General features: G+C 32.7%; 1 protein-coding gene across 2 annotated transcripts in view; it reads left to right on the top strand.

Annotated features, from left to right (window-relative positions):
* The first annotated feature begins 14,554 nt into the window (after positions 1-14,554).
* The window catches only part of LOC110033618 (U3 small nucleolar RNA-associated protein 25), a 110,801-nt gene continuing 101,122 nt past the window's right edge, over positions 14,555-24,233 (top strand). For both annotated transcript variants that reach the window (XR_002294967.1, XM_020737654.1), the window contains exon 1: positions 14,555-14,769. Coding sequence is in view for 1 of the 2 variants with exons in the window: in XM_020737654.1 (XP_020593313.1) it covers positions 14,750-14,769 (20 nt within the window). In the remaining variant the exon portion in view is untranslated. The remainder of the gene's footprint in view (positions 14,770-24,233) is intronic.

Here is a 24,233-nt window from a genome sequence, read left to right as displayed (position 1 = left end):
ACTTTCTCTTCAAGTAAGTGCTAATAAATTATTAGAGCTAAATTTCACGAACAAGTCACATCAATTGATTTTCAATGATTCTGATTACTTTTAATGCGTGCTAGAAGATTTGTGGTGATAGAATAATAGTTTATCATCTTATCATGACACGAAGATTTAACACACGATCGAATAGAAGAAAAAAATCAATAGAGACACCAAAGTTTTTTACGTGAAAAACCCAAAAAAGGAAGAAAATCACGGGATCTGACCCAGTTGTAAAAATATACTATAAGTTGATGATTACAGATACTCATTGTCCCATAAGCAGAAAAAGATTACAAAATCTCTCGAGTTACAATGTTGATATGCAGATAAACTTGTTGCGAGGAACATACGTCAACCGATAACTATCAGCAATGACTAAGGGTTGGCGGTGGTTGACGACGGTTAATGACTACGATTGACGGTGGAAATGACGTTGGACTTCAGCTTCTTCTCAAAGTTTCAAGTTTTTTCTCAAGTCTCAAACCTCAAGCTTTCTTCCCCCTGTCATGAGAGGGGTGGGACTCTATTTATAGAGTTCCATGTATAATTAATATAAGAATATAAACCACTTCGAAAAGGACTGCTCAGAGGGCATTCCTCAATCAGACAACACATAGTAGACATTTGAGTGTCTTAATAATGCCAGAATTGAGTGATCTTAGACATGTTGGATTTGTCTCGTCAAAATGCTCGATTCAACTATGAAAACACCAGATTCCAAATTCATCTGACCTTCCATATATGCTCGGAAAGCTTCCAAATGTCGTTTAATTGTTTGATATAAACTTGATTTGGCTCGGATTTGGACTCCTTTTGGCACCATTGGATCCACCTCGTCGTGCCAGTCATTTTGACTATAAGTCTGTTGAAATCTGAGCATGGCTTTGTGTCTAAATAAACCTCGTCGTATCAATCATTTCTTGTTCAAACGATTGACTCAAAATCCATATTATGCCTCGAGATTTATGTCAAATGATAGAAATTTATTGATGGCGTATTGAGTTTATATTTGTTATGAATTTAATTCTTGTAATTATTTAGGTATTGTGAATTTTATTTTTACACATTCTCATACTAGTTATGTATAATAATGTTATTATTATTGTAAAAAATGTTATTCTTAATATGTAATTTAATAATTTTATATTTGATGTGTCATCAAGAATTTTTTATGATCTGACATGAATCTCGAGGCATTTTTTAACAATAAATTTCTTAAATTCAATTTCTAAATTATTTAACCCCTGATTTTAATAAGTTTATAGCTCAACTAACTGTCTCAACAAGATAAATCCAATGAAACAAATCCAATGATATCAAAATTAGTTCAGTTTGGCTCCAATCAGGCCCAGATCAAGCTGCTGAAGCACAATTGAATGATTTCAATTTTCAAATGATTTGTCAAATGAACTTCAAATTTGACATATTTATAGTTGAATTGAGCATCTCAATGATAGGAATCTAATGAGTCTAAGATCGCTAAATTTTTATGTCATTAAGACATCCAAATTCTTAGAAAACACATATAACCAAAGAGTAAGCATGTGCTGGTTGATCTAGTAGTTACGAAAGTTACATGTCAAAAAAACTAAAATTCCCCTCTCAAAATATTATAAATAGCCTCCCTCTCTTAACTTGAGATGAGAATGGTGTAACCCTGTATTTAAAAGCACATAGAGGATTATTTTAGTTGGGCTAGATCTTTGTGATTTTTTTCTCTTTCCAGGATCTTTCACGTACAAGATTCTTGATGCTACCTCATTTTATCTGTGTAAGTTGGATCTTCATGCAACAATAAAACGTTAAATAAACAATATCGCATTGAATCATATTATATATATATATATATATATCTCTATATATATCTAGCTTTTCATGTTCAAAGAAATGAATTCAATGAGTAGTAAAAAAATATTCAATTAAGATTTTCTAGAAAGAAGATAATTAAGTCCAAAATTAGACCATTGCTAAATAATTATTTAAATTTTAATGAATCAAAATAATTTTTTTTTTTTGTTTCAAATCAAAATATTAATAACTTAAATAAAGTTTGAATAAATATGGTATACAACTTTCTATTCAATCAAGCATAACTTTTGATAGATTCATATGATTCAAAACACTAGTGTTCAAATTTTTAATAAAAAAATCTTAATCTACTCAGCTGTCATTCAGACTCAGGTTTGAATAAATTTATAATCAATACAAATAACTAAATTAGATATACAAAATGATATTAAAAAAAATTAATTCATGTAAGAAAATACCTATATATAGCTCTTGAATTGTAGTCCAAAATTTTTTGTGACCATTTAAGAAACCTACCATTCCTCGACCCTTTCATGATTCTAGTCAAAATGAGCTTCTTAGCTAGACTAATTTGGCTAGCTCAAGATCACAAATTTTCATTTCACTAAGGTGATAATGTATCAATAGCATATTATATAACCAAGGAGATCAACATGAGCTAGCCAATAAATTGCTATGATTCCCTATCATTGACCCTTACATGAACTTCCATTGTTGCCAATAAAATTGAGGCTCTGTTAATCTCGACCTGGCATTTATTATTGCTAATAAGGTCAATGTCTATTATTGCACCAACCATAAAGCCTGACATTGTTAATAAAATAGATGCCTAACACTGTCACTAAAACTAAAGTCCATCATTGCCAATAAAGCTAACATTCATTGTCACAAACCATGCTAACAAATTTCATTATTATTAATTATGATGTTTCTTAAAAGCAACAAGCTTTACACATGTTGTTGACACCAATGTCACTCATCATTGACATTAATGCTAAGGCAATCATCACAAGTTAAGTTATTGTTTCCAATTGATAACAATAATTACTCTTGTCATCAATATAAACATCGATGCTCACAATGCTACTAATGTTGACACGCCATTTATGTCAATGCTAGTAATCATCATTTCCAAAAAGATTAATGCATGTCATCAATGTCAAAGCCTATCGTTGATGATCATGTTTGATATTGTCGCCAATGTTGATACTCGTCGTCACCAATAAGATATATATACATTATTTGCAATAACATTGACTAATATCAGTGCAAATAAGTTTGATGCCCCAATTAGCACTAATACCAATGTTTATTGTTACATCGATGTTAATAAATATTATCACCCTCAACTTTAACAATGGCATTGACGCCAACTTTAACACTTGTTATCACCAACTAGGTTGATGATCACCATCACCATTAATTTTGATGTTTGACATTGACATTAGCCCTGTGATCTTTGTTGGTACTAAAGTTGACACCCTTAAGAGATAGCAAGGTCAATGTCCACCATCACTAATAAAAGTCAACATCCACCCATCACTTGTCATCATTGATGATATATATATATATATCACTTACAATTTTGATTTAATTATGATGTTCTCAAACATATCATTATGATAAAATCTACATATGCCAAGTTATTAAATATGACCACCTTTCTTAATGCCATTTTCCTTTCTTAAAATCAAAAGCATACACATGTTCAAATGAGAGAAACAATTCACAAAGTAGGATGCAATTAGAGTCATGTCAATAATCAAATCATGACTGTTTATATTTATCAAATCTGTTGTAGATTATGATTCGTGTGATGGTATTCCTAGCATGTTAATTATTGCATTTGAAGTGATTTTATGTACAATTTACCTAATATAGATACAATTATAAATAAGGATAAAATCTCAATTTAAAATCAACTTATGGAAGTGTGTGTTAGAACATATGTTCAAATTATGATTAAAACAAGATCGTAATAAAACTTAAACGAATGGATAATAGTTTCTTCAAATCATGAATATATATTAGACTATTAGTCATATCAAAGATGTCGAGTCTGCTATATTTAATCAAAATTCTCTAAAATTTAAACTCCAATAAAGAAATGCATAAATGAATGCATTCATCATAAATGAAAGTATTATTTTCATGTGTTAACTTAAATATGTTGATTATGAATCTCTTGATGTTAATATAGTAGTTTATTTGCATAGTATAAATTACAGTTAGCGATAATAGAACAATTTATATTCCAAGCCATACGAAATAATCCCAAATATGCATAGTACATAATGTTTTAGAAAATAACATGATTACTCAAATTTCAATATTTATATAACATAGTTTAATAGTTACATTCACATAATGCTAGTCATATATTTCTCAAAATAGATTTATATTTCCAGTTGTTTTATAGAACTATTTCAAGTGATAAAATATGTCAAAGTCATCATTCAAGCCCATCAACTATGTCAGACGTTAGAACCAATTATTTGCTTGTCCTCGTAGATATGATCATCACCAGCTTCATAAGTCAAGGAGGAGTATGTTTCATGCTCTCCAAATATAGGCAATAGAATAGACCCAATCAACCTAAAGAATAGCGTATCTTCTCTTATATAAATAATCAATATTACTTACCTCCTAAACTCACAAATTGATCTACAATTTTTCTATGATATCAATCAAATGTCAGATATTGATCTGATGGCTTATTTGAGCTTTATATGAGAACACATGTTTAAGTCTCTAGGATCAAGATATATTGATTATTAATATTATTATTAATATATATATATAATCAATTTGCATTATAAACCACTTAAGCACAAGTTCTCTAAACCGCTTTCGGGAACGGCGAGAGGCTTCACGGGAGCAGCGGCGTGTTAGGGCAGAAAAATCCCTCCGCGCGGTCTTGGAAACATTAGGGCGCTGAGGCTTGAGCGGGGTCAACGGGGGAAATAATAATCACGAACGCGGGGCCGTAGGGTCTATCCCGCGGCCCACGTTCGGCATACTTTAGCGGCGACGGACTGCAAAGCTGCGTGAAAGTTGAAAAAAAAAAGGAGCGTCGAGGTTTGGGGCCGCGCCGCTCGAAAAAAGTGGCCTCAAACGGACCCTAAATCTTAAAATTCAATGTTAAATAAAAGTATTTAAAATTTTTCTTGCATATTTTTCCACCATTTTAAAATGCATTTCAAACTATGTACAAATTTGTTTGAAAAAATAATCTTAAAAATTAAAATAAAAATTTCAAAAAATAATTCATGAGTTGATGGGCAGTTAATAGTCTTTACAAGTTAATGTTATTGGCTTGTCATAAATGGTTTATGCTGTGCTCTTTCACCAAAAAAATAAATAAATAAATAAATAAAAATAAAAAAAACCTCAACCGACGGGGAACCCACCACCGGTTAGCGTATTCACGAGAAACGCGTTGGTGGAAAGCCTGCAAGCGTTTGAAGTGGGTCCCGCCGGAGATTGCTCATTGGCTCATACTTGTCGGTTGCCGTGTCTTCCTCCTCCACCTTGACCTCGCTTCCTCCTACCGACAGATTAATTTTTTTTAAAAATTGTAGTATAATTAATTAAATACAAAAAATTATTAGAAATGCAATTGATAGAAATAAATACAAAGTTTGGTCCCACCGCCGTTTCTCGTCCCAGTTTGGCCTGCGAAGCGGTGCCAGAGAATAAAAATTTATTTAAAGAAAAAGTGATCGATTAAAGGGAAAATTATTATAGTCCGAATTCTGGACGCAGAGAGACATCTCTTATCTAATGAATCACTTTCGTGTGGTAGTGATAAATAAAAAAACTCATTTTTTTATCATTCAGTACGGTAACACATTATTCAGATATTATTCTAGTGGTATTGATATGATTATATTATTATAATATCGGGAATATTATTAGAACACAATAATACATGAATACTATCACAATAATACATGAATAATGTGGAATAACATGGGGGAATATTTTCTTGTGCTAAAATAATTTTTTTTATTTTTTCAATTATCTCCACGTGGCGTGGTATCTCTACGTCCGGAATCCGGACTTAATGTTTGTTCGGTGCAATGGTGTAATTAGCCCACTTGTACGATCGTTGAATAACTAATTAAGCTTTCATTTGAAATTGTATCATAATTTTATTTAGTGAACTTTTTTTTCTACTTTCTAAAAATATATAATGTGAAAACTTTTTTTTTTTTCAGTCAGATATATTAAAATATGATGACTATAAAAAATTATTGTCTAATTTATTTGAAAAAATATATATTTATAATTTCCAAATAACTTTCTAAAAAACATGAACTTCCTAAAATGCTATTTTTTTCATCTGAAATAAGAAGTTACGTTTACCCCAGACGAACCTTAAATTTGGAGCGAGTGCGCTCTCCGATCATAGCTGAGATCGGAGCTACGTGCGCTCTCCACACGCAATAATTAGACTTAAATTTGAGCATATGAGAACTCATAAGTACGAGAATAAATTCTAATTAAAATAAATTAAATTTTAAAACTTAAATACAAATAATTACAATACTAAAAGTTTATCAAACTAGCTTAAATTAAATAATGTTTTAGTATTTTCTGCGGTCATTTCTTTTTTTTTTTTCTTATTGTAAAGATTGTGTAAATTAAATCATTTTCTTTCTTTCCTATAAGAATGGTTATCTAGTGTAACTAAAAATATTATAATTAAGAATAATTACATGCATTGCACTCAAAATTTTGATTTTTATAAAATTAGTATTTGCATTTTATTATTATTATTATTATTACTGAATCGATGCATTTACACTTGCCACTAGGGTTGTAATCGAGTCGAGCTTGAATGAGCTCAGACTTAGCTTGTGTTCGAGTCATTCGAAATTGCTTTTATTCGAAATCGGCTCGTAAACAGTGTGTTCGTATTTGGCTGGATTTAAATATTCTTATTTATGTTCGACTCAAAACTAACTCGTTAAAATTAATTTGAAAAAAGTATATGCAGAGAGTTGGATTCTAACCTGCACTATTTCTGTGCAAGAAAATAAACCCAAACCATATGGCCACATGAGCTATTGTGATTAAAATATAGATATAAATGTATATAATTCCTTTATTTCAAGTAAGCCGAACACGAGATGTTTACGAATAACGAGATTCTTCGACACCGGTACTTTTCACAATCAAATCATCGAGAATTTGACATAAATGAAAACTATGAGTTGGGATTTTATTTTGAGTTTTGATATTTTAGTGAGAATTTGAGAGACATGAATCTATGCATGTAAAATTAAGATTGATTATGTTGAAACTCAAATTGAAGATGGGTCAAAAACGATTTTGATTAGTTTGCTGCCCGACCGATCTGATTAGACAATTGAGCGGCTCAATGTGATGGTTGATAAATATCACATTAGTTGAGTTTAATTAGCGCAAAAATAATTTTAAATCAAATGATTCGATTTGTTGATATTTGGTTGACAATATTAAATAGTAATTATTAAATGCATTTATTTAGTTAATTTTTTTAGGTTTAATTATAATGTTATAAGAAAATTCTAAAGAAAGTATAAACTTTTAAGTTCCCTTATACTACAATTTTTTTATTATTATGGTGTGGAGCCCAAGTTGGAGCACCACAACAAGAGGCACAAGTAGAAGTAGCACAAAGATTGGCAAACCAAGCGCTCGACGCTTTAGCACCAAGCTTTGAGTGCCCCTGCGACCATCACATTATGGGTAGCTCAACCACACTGACCAATGTACACCATCTTTTCATGGCTGGGTAGTCGGGCATTCACATGTATACCGTCAATTGCCCAAATGCAATTTTGTTCAGATTTGTTAGAGATGTCTATCCTACCACACTAATTACATTATGAAGTAAACATAATGCAATAATGTAACTTACCTTGAAAAATGTCATTTAATGTGGGTCATTAGCAATTTTTCTAGAGTTGTACCGAATGATGGATCATCTGACTTAATTATGTGGGATGCTATGCTAACTAGTGCTTTCAGACCTTCGGAGAAGTATCAGCTTATTGTCTTTGAAGAATGCTCGAATTGTTCCATAACTCCTCTAATTGTTTCATTCTAAGATAGAATGCATAGTGTTATTGTCAACACCTCCCTTGTAGTTGTTATGGAGGAACCTTGGAGGTCGTGGTTGCTACGTAGCTCGTGAAGGAAATCCAAAAAAATGGGTACACTCATGAGAAATATATTGTCGAACCTTAATGGATGTTCAACGAGCATCTCTCCCACCCATTTATCCTCAATAAAAGGACGCGTCATCTGTGGTGTTCAAACAGTGATGGAGCGGTAGTATTCTAATAGTAATATAACAATCACCAAAGCCGCAATCATTCTTTTGTGGCATTCTTGCAGTCGATCCATCTTGAAGAAATGATTTATTAGGGTAACATGCTATGAATAAACATCTTCTTAAAATAAAAAAAAGTACAAATGTAATAGCTCTTAACTAGAATGACTAATACATCTACCACTTTAATCACAATATTTTTTAAAAAAATCATTGTCTGGAAAATAAGGAAAAGGCAAACAAGTGCAATAAAAATAGAAAATAATAAAGTCAACAAATAACACAAACTCTTTTCTCAATCGAGGCAGGTAAATATTCGACACGCAGCTCGGGTCACGGCCTTATGAATATCTGTCTATGGGTTAGGTCCTCTAGCAATTCAACACATTTTAAATAAAAGTCCAAATTAGCCACAATTTTTGGAATTGCATCTAAGACTACAATAAAATCATCGATGGTGGAGTTAGCTGTTGCAGCAGATGGCTGAGCTACAGATACTTATATCATTCTATCTATTGAGCTCTTCACAAAAACATCTTTTTCTTTCCTCCTTTTCCAACCTTGGGCTTCTTTGATTGACACGTGGACTCCAGCTCCCTCGGGTTTATGCTAGGCCCTTCACCAGAACTTGTAACCTGCTCGGGTGGCAAGTCACCTGAGATGCCTGCACTGCTCACTTGCTGACTGATCCTCATCAAAATAATTTGTTTTTAGTACATGTTTTATAAGTCTTTATGTACATTTGTTATGATACTGCATTTTAAAGTAAAGTATTTTGCATGTTTTTTGTTTCAAGTACATCGAATGGACATTTAGAGAAAATGAGGAAAAAATGTAGTAAAATTAATGATTTTTTGTTGTGCTATAGCGCCCACCCCTTGGTGTCATAGCTCCATAAACGAGCGAGAAGGGCGGTATAGCGCCCCAAACTGGCGTTATAACGTCAGTAACTACCTTTCTAGAAGATACATTGAATTTGTCCTAATTTTGGAAGGGTATTTTAAGCAACCCTTGGTTATTTTTTGTTTTCTATTTAATGAGAAGGATTTGACTGAATTTAGAGATCTTATGGAGCCTCAAAACTTCAATTAGGCGGCAATAGTGAGTTAGGTTTTTCATATTTTGTGTTCAAGTGTAAGTGTGAAGAAGTTTGGAGATTACTTAGAGGAAACTTCAGAAGTTTGCTTGGGGAGAAGACATAAGGTACTTTGTATTTGTGTTTGATTTTTTATTGTAAGACTTGGATTTCAATGCAAATATTTTCTTTTTGTTTAATCTCCACAAATTTTGAGTAGTTCTCTTTCTTTCATCTTGCATATAAGAGTTAATCTTGTGGGATGAGAATAATTTAAAGATTTTTTTCTTACTCTTAAAAATTGTGATGGTATTTTCACCAAATCTTCATTTACTTTGCAAACTGATCACTTGTTAGGTTGAAATACATTAAAAAATATAATGACCTTGGAGGGATATGATTTTACCCAACTAGTGGATACCACACTTCATTCTATGCAGAGTCATTACCATCGCCTAAGGGGGAGTGCAAATAAACAAGAAGATAAGTTTTAATGGGCGTAGAATTGGTTAGATCTAGAGTGACAGGCCAGATTCTTATTAGTTTGGCTTAAGGTTTAGTACCCTGATGCTGGGATTCAGTTCTTACGATGACATAGGCTAGGGGAATCTAAAGGTGAGAGGCTAGATAGCACTGATGTGGAGTCGAGATATTAATGAATCAACCTTAAGTTAGTTAATATTCTTTGCAAGCACCGAGAGGGAGTAAATAATAAGGTATGATTCTATTTGTCACAATACCTCATTTAAATCCTACATAAATTAAAATCTCTTTGCAAGGGGAAATGTTTTTTCATAATATTCAAACTCATTATTATATTTTGTTAAGTTGTTACATTTAGTTGTTACTTTCTTTTTAAGCTCTTTTAGTAGTAATTTTTAGTAAGCATATCATTTTAAATTATTTATCTTTTTAAATTGCAATTCAAATAGAAACTTTGTAAATTGATTTTAAGAGTTATCACTTTCCTCGTGGGATTGATACTGGGGTTTTTAAATAAAATCCAATATTATTTAAAACTATACATATAGTTGAGCAGTACCCCTCGTGTGAAAATCTATTATATAATTTATAAATCATTGCAAGTGTCATACTAACCGCTAGATATAAATTGAGATATATTTTTTTACATAATTAAGGAGATTAAAAATATGCGTAAGTGAGGGCTGGGTCAAGTTTTTGGCACCGTTGTTGGGGATTGCAATGGAACTTTTTAACTTACAATTTTATTTGAATTATTATTTTAAAAAATTAAAAAAATTTCAAAAAATTTTAAGTGCGGGTTGGGTCACTGACCCATCGCGACAACCCCCTTATACATTTTATCTAATTTATCTTCCAAGTCCGGGTCAATTCTCCTCACATTAATTTTTTTTTTTTTTCAAGTGGTATTGTCTGCAATGTGGGGGGAGGGGTTCATATTAGTTAAAAAAACAAAAATGATAATGAACAAAACATATTTTAGTCCACCATTATTACTTCTAACTTCTCAGCCCACCAATCCTCTAAAGCAATAATGATACACTTAATGGGATCCCAACTTAACCCAATGGATCCCCGCTTCAGCTCCTTCCATAACTTCCACTCTTTCTTCAATTGATCCCACTTATTCTTAAATTTTAGCCTGTCATAGTTCTTTCCAGTTAATTCTTTGACACTTCTAAATATTTTATCAACCTTCCTTGTTAAAGTATGTGGTAGATCTATTCCCAACCTCAATTCTCTTTGATGCAAAGATCGTAAAAAATGTTTGTTACTTCCTTATCCCACATTGTTGATGGACCTCCTTCTTTCATCTTATGCATGTAGGAGCTAATTGAAGAATTTGATAGTTAAACAAAATAACTTAACATGTAACAGACTCATCATGTTAGACCATTATAGAATGAGAAATAAAAAATTTGTATTAAATACCAATAAGCAGAAAAGTAAGGATAATAAGGAGGGGCTCTATCATTAAACAAAAAAAGAAAAAAAGAAACAACTGGAATCATTATAAGGAGATCTCCTCCATCCATAAAATATCCTTCAAACCATAATATCAAAAAAAATCCAAAAGGAAAATGCTCTCATCTATTATTAAAGTTGAGAAGATTCATAATACAAACCAGAAAGTTAAAAATAGAAGCACTAGCCCAAAATTCGATTAGAAGTTCAATAAGAAGTGAAGCATATATTTCAACCACAATATTTTCCACCCAAAAACATCTATAAGCACAACCTGCAAATACAATTAGAAGGACCCCATGATACAAAAAACCTGAAGGTCCTCACATTAGTGAAAATAACATAATGTCCCTTTTGCATTGAGCTAGCTTTTTGTATTTGAAAAATAAGCTTCAACAACTCAAACTTTTCTAAATTACCAACAACCAGCCTTTCCTTCAGGCAATCATTAGGGTAAAAAGAGAACGAATTCCAACAGGCATGCCAAAGCATTTATTTCCAGGCGAGTAAGAAATTGGAGTAAGAAGATAAAAGATAAGGGAAGAAGGAAGAAAAGAGAAGAATCAGACAAATAACCTAATTAGGGAAAATATCATGCCATGCAACATTACATTGGAGCTCCGTTTATAACTATATATGTAACTATTCAAAATTGGCATTATCACATATGATTATAAGAAAAAAAAATAGGATTAAAATTAAGATACTTCACAACACTTCCATATTGATCCCATAAATAATATTGAGTCACAAAATAAAACATTATAGAAGATGCTAGTGCAAAAGTTATGCAGCTTATGATAGTTCTAACATGAAATCTAAAAATCAACAATTGGCTAAAGAAAATTTTTCACAAAAATAATTGCAGCATGTAGCCATCAAACTGGAAAGGCACAGGGGTTTAACATAGAACTTGACGAGCATAATGCATGAACATAAAATAACTTGAACCTTATTGATTAAAGTCATCAAGTCATCTTGAGTGAAAATGTAAGGGCTTAGCCATAACAATTTGCCAAACCCTTCGCTACAAACAAAAGTTACCAAATTGTAATAGGTATGCCATAGGATAATTCACCCAAGGGAAAGCCCAATGATTTACACAGAACACCGATGTCAATCCCATGTTTCAGTTAATACTTAACCTTTCAGATCATACAAAGTGATGCAAAAAATTAGCAAAGAAAGAGATCACAAGATTCCTTTCCATGACATTCCAAACAATTGACCTTCAATATCTGGGTGCTAAATAAAGGTTCACTCAATATCATCAATAGCTTACCATGAAAAAAATCTCACGCAAGCCTAGTTGGCAATGTAGATGAATAAATAAACTTAAGAGGTTCATTTGGTTGTTTGAAGTCAAAAATATCTTTTGAAACAATGAATTTTATTGAATCCATCAGTTTATTGGATAATATTAGAAGCCCATATTGATTTAAAACTTCACAAACCACATCAAAACTCCGACAAATGTAATGATTTCACCTTAACACATAAAAGAAGCTGGTAGAAGAGAGTACAAAACTTGGATGATGATTGTGGTGAGCAATGCATTGGATGGCTAAAATATCTAACGCCTGAACAATAATTTATACATTTATTTCATCAAAATCTTTTCCATGACAACAAAAATATCATCATTTTAAAGGCATAATTTCTTACAGCTTTCTTATAGAGTCAATGAAGATGATGCCTACATGTTATTGATGACGATCACTGAAAAATATTATTTGAAACTTTACTAAAATAATTGCTCAAAGCAAATCTCAAAGGGTTTTCAATGCACAATTTTATTTTAAAGGAATTCTATGTGCTATGTTGCCACACCTCACATTATATGGGTGTTCCATGTGTGGAAAAATATTACTTCATCATAATACTTGAAAGTAGAATACATGTACATGATGGAAAAATATTACTTCACATTATATGGGTGCTCCATGTGTGGAAAAATATTTCTCATAGAGACTCCACTTTTATCCACATGTTGGAGTTTTTTGTCCACATTGTGGAGTTTTGTGGCTTCTTGAAGATGGATCATGATTGAAGGTGTAATATCATAATACCTCATTTTTGTTAATACAAATAAGCTGTGTAATACAATCTTTCACTCAAAACCCAATAGAATCATCCACATTCTTCTTTGATCCAATAAAAAATATCTATGATGCTAATTACCCCTGATATTTTAGCATTCTAAGCATGTTGACCAAGGCTACACCAAGGTTTCAGTTGCACACACTCTAGGGTTCCATGAAAATCTAGTAGAAAAGTAAAATTCCATATACTCATGCATGCTATGCAAAAGAAAAGAGCTTAACCACCATGTACTCATTCGTGCCCTTCAATGTTTGAAAGAAATTCATGAATCTAATCCAACAAACTTGAGGACCTTTCTCCAAGAACCAAGACTAAGAATCACCGAAACAAATTTCACAGAATAAAAGAGAAAAATTTAAGAAAACAAACATAGAAGGATCATGTCATTTGCTAATATGGAAGAAGACCCGTGCAAAACTATAAATCGTAAGAGGTATTACCTAATCAGTTCACTACCTAAAAGACAGAGTGATTGTATGCAGATTGTTCTCAGAGAAAAAAATCCAATGCAAAGGTGAATAACCAGAGCACAGACGAAGAAGAGAGAGGAGAAGGGCAGTCGAGAGAGGTATGGGTATGAGAATTCAATCCCAAAGCTAGGGCAAGGAGGTGAGATCGGGGACGAGATCGAGGGGCTTAGCAATAATAAGCTCCGACGGAACGCGGACCGTGAATCTCGAGGCCGTGATTTCTTAAGACATTCCGTCACGCGTTTCCGAGAGGCCGATCCAAAGTGCGAACCAAACCATCATTCGTGTTTTGAAAATGCCGAACGCCCAATAAGTTGCCCCAAACATGCCCTAGATCTAAAAAATTGTTTGACAACTCATTTAATAAATCCAATTAAATAATGTGAAAACTGTTTTGGTAAATATGAGGATTTAAAAATTTGTTAGCATGTTATTATAAAAAAATATAATTAAAATTTAATTATATTATTATTATGATAAAAATAATTATTTAATTTAATTTAATTAAAATCTTATTTCTGATTATACCAAATATTAATTAATTAATCATTAAAAAATATTAAACACATTACTTATTTAAAAATAATTTAACATTAAGTAATTCTTAATTCTTAATTATATTTATTATGATTGTATTTTTAAAAGATTAACCATTAAAAATTTTAAATTTTAAAATGTTTCGTTATTAAATTGTTATTACGGAATTACATATATTTATCTAATCATAATTAATTATTATTTAATTAAATTAACTTTAATAAATTAAATTAAAACAACAATTCCATATCCTTTTCCCAAAACCCTTAACCCTCTCCTGCCCGAACGCTCGCCTGCGTCCCTACCCCATCTCCCGGTTTCGCCCAAAACAGTCGCCTTCGTCACCGAATTCTCGCGATACAATCGCAATTAGACTGGGAAGGCAACGGCGGGAACGCGGCGTACAGAGACTCGAAACTCCATTTTTCTTCTCCTTCCGCCCTGCTCCTGCCCGAAACCATGGAGGCAGATAGAGGAAGGTAACTTCATATCTTCCTTTTCGCACGAATCGCCCATTCCTGATTTACTCAATCCGTCGATTCAGTACAGGATTACTAAAACCTGGATTTTAGGCCGAAATTAATAAAATCCGGATTTATGAAATCCGCGGCTTTATATTGTCCAAACTAACCGTCTAGCAGGATTTAGGTCAAATCCCTGTTAAATCTTACTCTAAATCCGTTGCCAAAGTAGTTCTCTTTTTGTCATTGTTTACACGCCAATAATTGATTATTGTGTTGTTGTTTATATTTATTTGGACAGTTATGCCAAATTATTTCATCTTTAATAGTTAAATTTAAGATTTAAATTTTCATAATTTGATATTTGACATTTTCTCTTTAGGTTTAGGTAAGGCGTGAGGTTTTAGTTAAGATTTAAACTCACTAAATAAATTTGAAAATTTTGTTATGAAAAACGGCGACAAGAAAGTGAAAAAAAAAACCGGATTGAAAATTGCAAACAAAAAAATAATACACAGATTTACGTGGTTCAGCTAATTTGCCTACGTCTACGAAGCTGCAGAGGACTTTAGTAATTCAATAAATTACACTGTCGAACACCTTGACGTTTATAAAAAAAACTTTCTTTCTCTTTCTTAGCTCTCAAGAGAACTTGGCTTCGCTTGACGTTACAAAAAGAGACTATTTAAAGAAGAGGCAGAGAGGTAGGTGGGACACGGTAGGTGAGGTAGGTAAGTCACAAACTCCATATATTTAACAATTCTCCCACTTGGAGACTGAAACATTGACTGCATCATCTGTTGACTGTACTGATCATTTTCTTCAAACATGATATCCTCCACCTTTACAACTCAAAGCCTCTATCTTACGCTATAAGACCAACTGAAGTCGAGCACAACTTCAGTTTCTCAAGAGTGACACCCTTAGTTGACATATCACCGTCAACATAGCCTTGTACCTCCAAGCTCTTTCTTGTGTTACTCATGTATATGCTTACAAATCCCACCGCATGGATAATATTCTGTCTATTCTGTCTCTGCTGAAAGTCTTCTTTTTCAACAAGTTCAGCCTTGTACCTCTTACTGTCATCACGCTCAGTCTTCACCCGATACACCCACTTGTTGTGCAATGACTTCTTTTCTGCTGGAAGTTCTATCAGTCACATTTGCTCGAATTTTTCATATTGCAAGATTTCTTTATTGCTCTGTGGTTCTCTACCATCTTTCTGCGGAATAATTGGAATTGGTGCCCCGAACCCTCTCATCTTCACTTCCATCACTGCGCTGCACTGTGGTTTTTTGTAGATCAACAAACCTTACCTTTCTATAGTAATTAGAGCCTCCAAGAGATGCCACTGGAGAAGGTCCCCACACATTTGTGTGTACAGAATTCACTTTTTCTGCCCTTGGCGCTCTGTCACCTTTCAAGAAACTGACCTTCTGCTTCCCCATAAGACACCTCTGACTCATTTGTTCATGCCTGAGTAAACCTGTAGTCATATATAGTGTGTCAGTTTTCTTACCCTGAGCTAGTACTAATGCTCCTTCGGTAACCTTCTAGGTGCTATCTGAGAAAACTACTGAATGACCGCCATCATTGAGCTGCCCAACAAAAATGAGGTTTTTCTTCAACTCAGGAACGTGCACGACTTTTTGCAAAGTTCATTTGCTCTTGTTAGAGAGTGTAATATCAACGTCTCCCATCTCCACCACATTCAGAGTTTTTTCATCAGCCAGATATACCTTCCTAAAGTCACCTGCAACATATTTTTGCATCAATTCCCGATGAGAAGATGTATGGAAGGAAGTCCTTGAATCCAGTATCCAGTCATCAACATGACTGTGAACTGCCAGCTATAGCACATCATGTATTTCTTCAGTTACAACATTATCGCTATCATTCTTTTTCTTCTTAGAATTTTTGTAGTTCCTTTTTATGTGGTCAGCCTTCCCACAATTATAGCAGGTTGCTTGTTGAACAAACTTTGATTTTGATCTTCCTCTGTTTGAGTTTCTGTCCTGTGATCTCCCTCTGGAATCAACATTCAGTGCCGAATTCGAACCCGAGGTCTCGCCATAATTTTTCCTGCGCAACTCCTCAGCCAAAATCAAGTCACAAATATCATCATATTTCAGTTTAAATTTATCTATATAATTGCTAACTATCATTCTCATGATTTCTCAGTTATTTGACAATGAAGCCAACAATATCAACGCACGTATGTCATCGTCAAAATCAATTTCAACAGACGATAACTGATTTGTGCTGAAATCTTTCAGGTGTTAAGCAACAGACACACCTTTCAATTTGACAATGAAGCCAACAATATCAACGCACGTATGTCATCGTCAAAATCAATTTCAACAGACGATAACTGATTTGTGCTGAAATCTTTCAGGTGTTAAGCAACAGACACACCTTTCATCATCTTCAAGTTGAATAAATTTTTCATCAAGTGTATCTTGTTATTCGCCGATGACTTTTCATACATACCTGATAAAACCGTCATGAGATCTGCAGTAATCATTTCCTTGATAACGTTGTAAGCAACAGATCTTGACAGGGTTAATTGAATAACCTCTAGAACCTGTCGATCCAACAGATTCCATTCCGTCTCGTCCATCTTTTTTGATTGTTTTCCCAGTAACGAAAGATGAAGTTTCTTCCCATAGAGGTAGTACTCTATCTGCATCCTCTAGTAATCAAAATTTGTGCCATTGAACTTTCCAATCCCCGATGCCATCACTTTGTCTTCGCGCATCGTTTTCTTTCAGTATCAAACCAAAGCTCTGATACCAATTGTTATGAAAGATAACAACAATAAAATGAAAAAAAACCGGATAAAAAAGTTACAAACCAGAAAATAACACACAAATTTATGTGGTTCGGCTAATTTGCCTACGTCCACAGAGCTGCAGAGAATTTTAGTACTTTGAGAAATTACACCGTGGAGTGCCTCGACGTTTACAAAATAAACTTCATTTCTCTTTCTCTCTTCCTTTCTCTCTTCTAACTCTCAAGAGGACTTGACTTGACACTTATGACATACCAAAATAGGCTATTCAAATAAGAGGGAGAGAGGTATGTGGAGAGAGGTAAGTGGGAGAGAGGTAGGTGTGACGCGGTAGGTGAGTCACATGCTCCATATATTTAACAATTTTGAAAAATAAATGATTAAGAGTAATTTTAAATTGTAATATATCATAAAAGTCATATGAGAACTAAATAATTAACACATGGTTAATCCACACACACGAAATTTCCCGCGACGAGAAGCGGATCCCACTTTCGTGCTTGGATCAAACTGATCCAAGTATTTTGGTTGTGGTGGAGTTAGTCGGTCTCCTTGAGCCACTCATAGATATCCTATTACTATATACTCGCTTTCCTAATGTTTTAGATTTAGTTTTTTGTGTGCTTTGCATCGAGATAGCCGCCAGTGTCTCTTCTTCCCTTCGAAGATTGTATCTTAAGATTCTAAATGGTGCTTCAGCTGAATCTTGTTCTCCAAGCCATGTGTATCTTCTCTATACTTTTCACGTCCCTCCCGCTTCACTGCAACGCCTTCCTCGTTATGGGCTGTCCCGATAACAACTCTTTTGCTGTTTTCTTTTAGATTTCTTCTGCTCAACCCTTCCGCCTCACTTTCATTATTGTTCCAACCCTCCATCTTCGTTGTCGCTGTTGTCCAACCATTCCTCTTTACTGTTGCCACCATTCAACCCTTCATCCTTGCTGCCATCACCCTAGACAACCCTCCCACATTGCTCCCCATTGTTTCCTTACTGTTCGACATCGAGGAAACAACCGCTTTGTTGTTTTCTGCTTGGCAATTGTCTGGTCCACTCGCTGTCTTCCAAACCCCGACTGGCCACCATCACCATCTTTGGATCTATTCCCTAGCTTGAGTTTGTTTTATTAGTTGTTGCAATTTTAGATTCCCGTATGTCAGTTGTAATTTTCCGTTTGATTTCTGTAATTCAATTCAACTTTTCTATTTTTGTTTGGTTGATTCCGTTATCATTTGGTATCAGAGTTAGCTTAGCCCTAGTTCTATCCTAGGGTTCCCGGCATCCACCACTACCCCACCCAAAATTTTTCTTTCCCATCTTACATCACCCCTACTCACCTTATTTCATCTACCCCCCCAATTCCTAATCATGCCGTTGCGGAGGAAATTGCTAGAACCTGATTAGGATTTTATCATGTAAGAGTTACAATGAAAGCTCCACCGAGTGCTACAACGACTCAATGATGTTGAGGAAAGGACCCATCGAGAGGATACCAACAAGTATGTTAGCGAGATTCGAAGAGGACAGAGGGAGGAATACTCAAATCCCTTCCAAGCTTGACATCAATGTTGATGCCAAGCGGTGATCAAGTTTGGAGATGTTTAATATTTTCGAGTGAATTAGTTTATTATAGGTTTCATTGTGAAATGTATATTTTATTTTAAATTCTATTTGGCAGAGTTTGTAATTGCTTTGATCCATTTGTCAATCAAGCGCTTCTTTTATTATGAATTGTTTTTTAATTCTATCACATAGTTACAAATCTATCACCTAAACATTCATATTACATGCATGCCACTTAAATCTTTAACTTCACATAAAAATATCACCATCATTATCTTTTTAAAAGTGCAACACACCTTTTCACGTATAGGTTTATGACACTAAGATGTTAAGCATAGATATCTAAATTTGGGTGTTAGATATGTAAATACATAAGATATGTGTGGTATGTATGTAAATTTCCCTTTTTTTCAAACTGTTGAGTAGTAGATGGCCTGGATGGAGGTCGGCTGTTGGAGATGGCATTAATTATGGCAATTGGAAGGCAAAAATATCAACCCAACAGAAAAGATAACATACACTACAGCTAAAGAGAAAATAAAAGGTGCACAATAGTTGATGTGATAATTGCTTGACTGCAATAGGTAGTGGGAAATAAGTAAGAGACAACAATACAGAAAGGTGGGAATTGCTAGAGGATTGTGGAAAACTTATAGAACCATTAGAGCAAACATAACAACAACAGGAAAACACATACACAATTATTATAAGGATATGTGAGTAGCATAATGAAGGCATTGCAATGTGTAATAATTAGAAAATTATTTGTGCTATTGATTCAAAACTTGCTAGGTGCTAATTGAATTCTATGAGGTGAGTTGAAATAGAATGTTAATGAGTTAGAACTAAAACACTGTCCAGACATGATAAAGAAAACATCCCATTTGTGTAGGAGCTAACATCGTAGGCATAGTTTTTTTATACTAGAAATGAAATAATAAACAAAAACTAAGAGTCAATATACATGAGTTGCATTCCCATTTAGCGCAAGTTTTCAATTTATCATCATTATGCCCAGCTTTGAAATTTTAAGCTTTCATGAATTAATCCTTTAATATCTTGTCATGCAAATATGGGTAAATTGTTGTGCTCTTGCAATATAATTCATTAAAAACATACCATCCCATGGAACGGGTAAACTGTTATGTCAATTTTCAGTAGTGGACACAATCCTTGCATTTAAGTTAAGAACAAATTGTGTAGGTCCATTTGATAAGTGTTGGATGTGAATTGACGACAAAGGGAGCTTAAGAGAGTAGAATTCATGGTACCGGCAATAGGTTCATGAAGTAATTTCAAATTGTACACATCGAAGGCATGACTGCATTAATACTTCTCAAGATTTTCAATTTGTATTGCATGGAAAAAATTTGTAAGGCCCCACATTTCTTACAATTAAGTTCTTAATGGATAACACAGGAGACTTCTGAATTTATGCGTGTCATTAGGTTATCTTCTAGCTTAAACTCCACATTTTTGAGCTGACATTCTCAATAGATTTATAATTGCTATAATTTTTATTTTACTATGAATACCTTCATGCAAATCTTGCAATTCATGCATGTAAATTATATGGAACTAGTAATGAAAATACTATAATACTAAGATGCATCCTCTGATTTTCTTATATTTATTTATAATCTAATTCTATATGATAAGATGGTAAAGAAATTAAAAACATGAAAGTACACAAAATGAAATGCCTATTTGGACAAATAACCTTACAGGAAGCCATCCTAGATGGATTTTTTTATCTGTGGAGTTGATGTACACACTTTTATATTCAATTAAAATTTAAAATTTAGGTTATGTTTATGTCTTTTGTTTAATTCATTGAAATATTGATGTAATTTTGCTTTCATTTATGAATTTGTATTCCAAGAAATTAATATTTAAAACAAATTAATTATAGTTTAATGGTAATGATATTTTTGCTATAACTTTTTCATCAGTGGTTAAATTTGCTTTTTCAATTGATTCATTACCTTTAGTAGTCTCAAGCTGTTCCTTTTCTTATTGAACGTTCATATCAGTTTATTCAGTTGTCTATAAACTACCCCATTTATGTTAAAATCGTTTTTTTTTTTTTTTTTTTTCTATTCAGTTTGATCAATTTAATCAACTTGTCAACCATGAAAAACTAAAATTTTTCGATTGCACATTTAAGGGCATTGAACTAAATGATCCTCTTGCCATTTAGGATTTGATTCATGTTATACTTATAATTTGTACTCAAAATATAATTGTAGCTTCAATTTTGGCTTTAAATTTAGTGCCTATTTGAGACTTAGGTTTAAAGTTATCTTATACTCAATTTTAATTTCAGGTTCAAATTTTGGCTTTTGTTCATATGTATGTGCAATTTTCTTTGAATTAATTTTAACTTAAACTCTAAATTTAGGTTATAACTCTTGTTTAAGTATCTGTTTGGTTCTTGAGCTAATTTTAACATAGGTCACTTTCTAATTCAACACACTTGGATACAAACTTCTGTTGCAATTGTAATTTTCTCATGAATTTAATGCATCCGTGAAAGAGTTTAATTGTTACTCAAAAACTCTATCTAATTAATCCTCAAAAAAGCATCCATTAACTACAATTTCTTCAATGGGATTTGCCTTATTGTGGGCGATTTTTGTGATGATGAATGGCTAATAGGTTTGAGAGGAAAAGATAATGGTTATTGGAACTCAACTCAATATACTTATTGTTTAATTAGTTTGATTTTACTTGAGATCCTTTCAATTGTTTGTGTAAGCTAAACAAAATTTCATCCTAATGATGATCCATTATTTGACCTTAATGATGAGATCTATTTCTTATCATTTTGTTTTCATGCTTGTGAGAGACAAGTGCTGATTTCTTTTTAAGGACCTTAATTATTAGGGTGATAGTTCTAAAATAACATTCATAATATGTGTTAACATCTAAAGACCTAATTAAATCCTTTTATTGTGTTTTTGGTATTCTTTCCGAATCTTTTGCCTAATAACTTTAAAAAAATAAGGAGTGGTATGCTATTGCAATTATTTTTTGCGATCCAAATGATAGCTTTTATTCTTTAAGCTTTTGTTTTTATTAGCTCATGTAGTGGTATATTTATTTTCAATAAATCATGGAAATAATTTAGGATATCGGATTGCCTACTAGTTTAATTTAACAAATTCAATTTTTTTAATGTGAGATTGATACTGTTTATTAAAAAATTTTAAATTTATAATCCAATCTAAAAATTCTCATGATCATATCACCCACTGAATGTAGCAATGTAGTTTTGATCTTCACTATAATTATGTTGTATTTGTTTAGAACCACAACTTGTTTTTTGTTTTTGTTGCATCTTTTAATTAGAATGATAACACTGGCATATCTATCATACTAATTTGATGTAGGATAGTTAAGGGTCTAGGATATCTAATATAGTCTAGAATAACATATAATATGAAAATATAAAAAATTCTTAGCTCACATGTATTAATTCATAGGTTTAGCAGAAAAAATTATTTTTTTCAATATAAGGACAACAAACACATTTTATTCATTGAAATGATAATTTGATAATTGTCCAAAAGTCTTAAATTAACAAGAAAATAATGACATAAAGTTTCAGCACAGACTAAGTTCATGCGAAACCAATGACTAAATATTTAAATAGACAAGGAGAAGGATATAAATCACCCCGATGAGAGAAACCGAGTCTTACACTGTTACAATGAGTCTCACCGGAATTAATCATCTAAACTGTTGAAACACTCAAATAATACAAATTCAACAAACACAATATAAGAGGAATCCTAGAATTGCATTTTCAATCATTTGTGTACATGTCTCAGAGTCTTATTTGCTTTTGAAGAACCCAAAATAAGAAAATAGAGTCTATAAAAAAAATGAATATTTTCATTTGGATTCTTAAGCAATCGTGGAAGTATTATTTTTGGAAGGTTTCTGACTGGAACTAATTATTATGTTTTTACCTTTAATCAGAATGTTAACACAATCATATCTCTAAACTAATTGATGTAGGATAATTAAGGGTATATGATTTCTAATGCAGTATACGATAAGATACATGATGGAAATATAAAAAAAATCTTAGTTTACATGTATTAATTCATAGTTCTAGTAGAAAATTGCGTTTCTTTTAATATAAGGACAACAAACAAATTTTATTCATTGAGAAGATAATTTGATAATTGCCCAAAAACCTAAAATTTTACAAGAAAATAATGACAAACTTAAAGTTCCAACGGAGACAAAGTTCATACAAAACCAATGACGAAATATTTGAATAGATGCGAACAAGGATATAAATCCCCCAATAATGAGAGGAACCGGGCCTCACATTGTTTTAGTGAGTCTCACCGGAACTAACCATCCACACCTTCAAAACACTCAAAGAATATAAATTCAAAAAGCACACAATATAAGAGGAAACCTAGAATTGCGTTTCAATATTTATCATTTAATCACTTTTTACATGCTTCAGTGTCCTATTTGCCTTCAAAAAACCTAAAATAAGAAACTAGACAAAGTCTATGAAAATCTACTTAAAAGTAACAAGTATTAGTTCACCATTGATTATTTCTAGTTATAAAACCTTCCATAAATAGTACTTCCAGGATCGCTTAAGGATCCAGATGAAAATATTAAATTTTTTTCAAATATATTGAATGGTTGAAGACCTGGACGTTGGATTATTGCCGGGGTGGGCACTGATTGTAGCAAGAGCAATCCATTGGGAAAGGGAAAGGGAAAGGGAAAGGGTCACGCTAGTTTAACAGGTAAATGGTAGTCGGACGTTAACTGAGGTTGTAATTGCAGGAAGCGGGGAATCCATGGCGGCATCTATGATAGAGAATTATGGCAATTGCTTTAGTATAGATTTAATAAACTATTCAAGAATACTAGAAAATGCATCCTGTTTGTGTAGAGCTGACATCATGGGCATGTTTATGTATGCTTGAAATGAAAAAGGAAACAAAAATTAAGAATTAAAACTCATGTATTTCTTCCCCAATGACAAAACTTTCAGATTTACATTAATTCTATTATTTTTTTTTTCCATTGGCAGTTGCTGGATGTTTGTTAGATACTTGTTGACCTCATTTTTAGTGAGGTCTTAGCCTT

This window comes from Phalaenopsis equestris, unplaced genomic scaffold, assembly GCF_001263595.1.
Source record: "Phalaenopsis equestris unplaced genomic scaffold, ASM126359v1 Scaffold001238, whole genome shotgun sequence".
In the NCBI taxonomy this organism is placed as follows: Eukaryota; Viridiplantae; Streptophyta; class Magnoliopsida; order Asparagales; family Orchidaceae; genus Phalaenopsis; species Phalaenopsis equestris.
Note: the sequence above shows the minus strand (reverse complement) of the source record. Positions and strands in the feature narration are given on the sequence as shown.